Source organism: Cibotium barometz, chromosome 10 (genome assembly GCF_041138505.1).
Source record: "Cibotium barometz isolate CiBa-2024 chromosome 10, ASM4113850v1, whole genome shotgun sequence".
NCBI classification, from domain to species: domain Eukaryota; kingdom Viridiplantae; phylum Streptophyta; class Polypodiopsida; order Cyatheales; family Cibotiaceae; genus Cibotium; species Cibotium barometz.
Window position 1 is genome coordinate 16,678,128 of NC_141055.1, and position 5,208 is coordinate 16,683,335.

The 5,208-nt window shown below is 43.0% G+C and overlaps 1 protein-coding gene across 1 annotated transcript; it reads left to right on the top strand.

Moving 5' to 3' along the window:
* Positions 1–1,948: 1,948 nt before the first annotated feature.
* On the top strand, positions 1,949–4,450 carry LOC147634600 (9-cis-epoxycarotenoid dioxygenase NCED2, chloroplastic-like). The gene has a single exon (XM_086803708.1). The coding sequence runs from the start codon at positions 2,114–2,116 to the stop codon at positions 4,097–4,099; it is 1,986 nt and encodes a 661-aa protein (XP_086659834.1). The 5' UTR covers positions 1,949–2,113; the 3' UTR covers positions 4,100–4,450.
* The last annotated feature ends 758 nt before the right edge of the window (positions 4,451–5,208 follow it).

The window sequence follows — 5,208 nt, forward strand, 5'->3', positions numbered from 1 at the left end:
AACATGAAATATATTCAATGGAATTATACTTCTATAATTTGAGAACAAAAAATTCATACAAGGGTGTCTACAAAAGAGTACCAAGACTCAGAAAGAATGAACTCTAGATATGAAATATATTCAATGGAGTTATACTTCTATAATTCTAGTACAAAATCATACAAGGGTGGCTACAAAATCAGAAAGAATGAACTCTAGATATGAAATATATTCAATGGAGTTATACTTCTATAATTCTAGTACAAAATCATACAAGGGTGGCTACAAAATAGTACCAAGACTCGGAAAGAGTGAACTCTAGATTCCAAAATTATAATGAGTAGTGACCAAGAAATTATCAGTGCATGAGCTCAATCCTAGTGATTAGATATGAGAGACATTGATGCAACTAAAGTCAATTGGTAAATGACATCCATAAGAATATGAAATATATTCAATTTTATAATTTCAGTACATAATCATATAGGGTTGTCTACAAAAAAGTACCAAGACTTGGAAAGAACGAACTCTAGATTCCAAGATTATAATAAGTAGTGATCAATACACAATTTGTGGTATAACTCAATGAATTTCATTTACATGATATGTACATTGAGAGTTGTTATTTCTAATCCATTTGTGTCCAAGGAGGTGAAGCAGCATTCTTTGTATCTATGTGGCAGTTGCAACTCAAAGAAGGTTGTTTGAGCCAAAGGTTACTTATTATTACATTGGTGAATGTCTTATATCCAAGCTTATAGGTCAAGCCTACCATGTAAGTGCTCGAGGCTCAAGGCCGATCCTTCTTAGTGTAGCTATGTTGTAGGGTCTTTGAAGTGAGGGATTTCACATTAATAGATCAAGGAGAGTGTTTAGAGTGGTGATCTTATGGATGGAGGGGAGCATGCTTCTTTATATTTGAAGGTATCATTAGCCAAAGGTTGGAGTATTTAGATTTATGATCTATTAATCCATTTATGGATGAAGGGTTGCTTCTTTGTTTGAAAGTTGCCTTAACCAAAGGTTACTTATCATATTGGTGAATGCAAGTGGATAAAAGAAGATGGTTAAAAAGGTAAATGAGAGAAATACCATGACATATTGGTAGAAGTATGCATTGATATAAAGCTTCCTTTAAGTAAGGATGTACGACAAGCACATGCTTCAGTAGAGAAGATTTCTTCACATGTTTAGGCAAGAGAGTGAAGTGTATTGGCTAGTAAGGAAGTTGAGAAATGAAATTGTGTTTAGGCAATAGAGTTGGCTTGTTAAGAAATAAAAACTTAAGAAACTACATCTTAGGACGGAAATTTGGATGGTTGATGATGGGAGTGTCAATAGTTGATTGGTCGATGATGGATTCAAAAATATTTGGAAGATTGTGAATTGAAATGGTGCTTCCATGAGGTGAGGTAAAATGTGAGGTGGATGGGCTGAGGGGAAGGCTAAAAAGGTGTACATGATTCACCACCTAAAGGTTGTTTTTTTTTTAAATGTGTATAGGATGGTGCTTTACTATGGTACACCACGATAAACTTTATTGGACGGAGGGGAGAATTGAGGTGGAACTATTATGAATATGCTCAAGGGGGGACAAGAATGCATGTGGGTTTCTATAATTCAGCATGGGTGGTGAGAAAACCGCGTGGGCGGAAGCTGAGTGCGAGAAAAAAGTCGCTCTTGGGCGGACGAAAGGGACGGGCCACGGGGTACCAACGTGGATGGGCAGCCTTTTTCAACGCCTGGTCAAAAAATGGGGGGAATTTCTACCCACAGGTGCCAGGACCTTTCCTTGGTGAGCGCCGGCAGGTGCCGGTGGATTTCTTCGCTGGAACTTGGAATGCATCGGGGTGGGTCGTATGGAGCCTATGGAGGGGCGACGGCGACTTGCAAGTGGGGTTCTTGCGTGACACGTGGTTGTAGGGAGGACCCGTTAGGAGCTTATATAATAATGTCAGGAGTCAGGCGACTCACTCAGACTCCCAGCACGCAGTCATATAGTAGTCTCATACTACGCTAAACACGACACTTGCCATCCCCAGCAAGCGAGCCGACAGGCCAAGGCTTTGGGCCAAGACATTGTAGTTTTATTTTTCCTCACAGCAGCCCACCATTAGACAGACTGCCCGTAGCCATGAAACCTTTAGCACCCATGCTTCAATCCCTTAACAACCTTTCCTTCCATGAATCGCCAGCCCTTAGCCCCCAGCTTACCTTCCATCATAATGCAATCACCCCTCTCAAAGCATCTCCTCTTCATAGATTTCCTTCTCCTATAGCATCTCGTTTAGATTACAAAACCCCCATCAGTAGTAGCTTAAGCTCTCCTCCTGATAGATTATTACACCAAATTGCCTCAAAAATCCCCCCCACCTCCCCTCTCCAGCTGCCTCTCCACGAAATCCCCCCCCTTCCCTTATTCCAACACAAAGAGCAGAAAGCATGGAACCCTCTGCAGAAACTGGTGGCTGCAGCTTTGGACAAAGTGGAGAGCACCATCATAGCTTCTTTAGAGAAGCAACACCCTTTGCCATCGACTGCAGACCCCAAAATTCAGCTGGCTGGGAACTTCTTCCCTGTGCAAGAGAGCGCAGTTCAACATGAGCTTGAAGTAGAGGGCAAGATACCTGAATGCATGGAAGGAATGTATGTGAGAAACGGGGCCAACCCCATGTTTGAGCCAGTGGCCGGACACCATCTCTTTGATGGGGATGGCATGCTGCATGCAGTCAGGTTCAAGCAAGGTGTAGTGAGCTATGCCAATAGGTTCACAAGGACCCATCGTCTCCAAGAGGAAGTAAAGCTAGGGAGGGCTTTCTTCCCCAAAGCTGTTGGTGAGCTGCATGGACACAGCGGGGTGGCAAGATTGATGCTCTTCTATGCCCGGAGCATGTTTGGTCTGGTGGATGGTAGCAAGGGCATGGGTGTTGCCAATGCTGGAGTTGTCTTCTTCAATGGCGACCTGCTGGCCATGTCTGAAGATGACCTTCCCTATGCTGTAAGTGTAACTAATGCCGGTGATCTGAAGACTGTAGGGAGATATGATTTCAATGGGCAGCTCAACTCGGCCATGATAGCTCACCCCAAGGTGGATGCCAAAACTGGAGAGCTTTTTGCTCTCAGCTATGATGTCATCAAGAAGCCTTATCTTAGATACTTTAAATTCTCTTCGGATGGAAGGAAGGGACCGGAGGTGACCATCTCAGTGAAAGAGCCAACAATGATGCATGATTTTGCCATAACTGAGAACTATGTGGTGATTCCGGACCAGCAGGTGGTGTTTAGGCTTCAAGAGATGTTGACTGGAGGTTCACCAGTGGTGCATGATAAGGAGAAGATGCCTAGGTTTGGCATTCTGCCTAGAGACGATGGGGATGAGAGCAGGATGGTGTGGGTGGATGTCCCAGATTGCTTCTGCTTTCACCTATGGAATGCTTGGGAAGAAGGTGATGAGGTAGTGGTCATTGCCTCCTGCATGACCCCCCCAGACAGCATTTTCAATGAGTCTTCCCAGTCCCTCAGAAGCATTCTCTCAGAGATCCGGCTCAACAAAATTACAAAGACATCCACAAGAAGAGCCCTCATCTCCTCCATGAACCTAGAAGCTGGCCAAGTGAACGGACACTTCCTTGGTCGAAAGAGCCAATTTGCCTACTTAGCCATAGCCGAGCCATGGCCGAAGGTCTCTGGCATTGCCAAAATAGATGTACTCAAGCATGCCAACAGCGCCAATGGTGATCACATTAACCCACATCATCATGCAGATGGTGATGATGAGGCTAATGTTGTGGCGAAATTCATGTACCCTTCGAATTGCTATGGTGGAGAGCCCATGTTTGTGCCCCGCTCATCAGACCCCTCAGCTGCAGAGGATGATGGCTATGTCCTCGCCTTCATGCACAATGAAGAAACTGACAAATCCGAGCTCTTCATCTTGGATGCAAGCTCACCATCCCTTGAAATGGTGGCCTCCGTGAAGCTCCCTTCTAGAGTTCCGTATGGCTTCCATGGGACCTTTATCACTGCCCAGGAATTAGAGCATCAAAGCATGGGTTATTCTCCTAAGCCTTCTTTGGTGCATGGCCCTAATTCTCATTTGACGATGAGTCGACAGGTCTGAACCTCTCTTGATTATCCTCTACATCCCTTAATCCACTTTGGTGGATTAACCTTCACATTCGTTAATCCTGTTTTATGTGTCCTCCAATGGCAAGAGGCTTGTAATAATGTGTACAGATGTGGACATGGGGTGTGTATGATGCCGCCCAATCCACCCTGTAGTGTGCAGTAGGTAGAAAGAAGTTTTCGTTTTGGTATTTCAACACACAGGACAGGTTTAGGTTAGTATATAGTAGAAATGAATGCTGCAATCAAGGTCTGAGTTTGATGCTGCAGACCGGCCTTGTTTCTTGTTATGCTTTGGATGAACTTTCTTGTTTTTTAATAAAAACAGTCTGTTAACCTTTGTAAATTGTAATTAATTTTTTTTTTTGGTGAAATAGTGATTGGTCTACCCAGTTTTGCTGACGTGTTTGATTACATTATGAATCATCCAAACTTCTAAGCTTTGAGTAAATGTTTTGGATATAATTGAGTGCAAGGAGGCCTTTCCTATGCTTAGTTCAGCAAATTACTTGCAGCTAAAATTTAGCATCAAATTTCGAAGTAGCTGTTTGACGATTAGGAAATTCTAGCTTAAAATTTTGAGGTAGGTGAGGACTTAATTCCAAATTGCTTAAATAGATAATGGCTAAATTACGGGATCCAAGCTCCTTTAAGAACCTGCTCACACGCTTATGACGATTGACAACCTGGTGGCTTTCGGGTTTTGTTTTGGCAGCCAGATGTACATTTCAACAACTGGTTACAATTTAGGAGATAACAACTACGGTAAAGCCAAAGACAAAAGCATCCTCATGTCTTGTGAACAGAGGGTTGGGGGAGATGGATGGACACATGATGTTCTGATGGTGCAACTTTTGCTGGATTTTTGTGAAATCATTGGATTAACAAAATTGATTAACGATAAATGAGAAGTTAATGTGTCGTCAAACTTTGAAGAGAGAGAGAGACCCATGAAAAAAATTTAAAAAACAGAGAGAGAAAGGCTAACGTGCGATGTCGTTCAGGAACGTGTGAGCAATAGTAAAACTACAACGTGGCACACTTTGCAAGGTGGTGGGACACGACACATCTGCATGCATGCAATATCATATTTTTGGCGAGTTT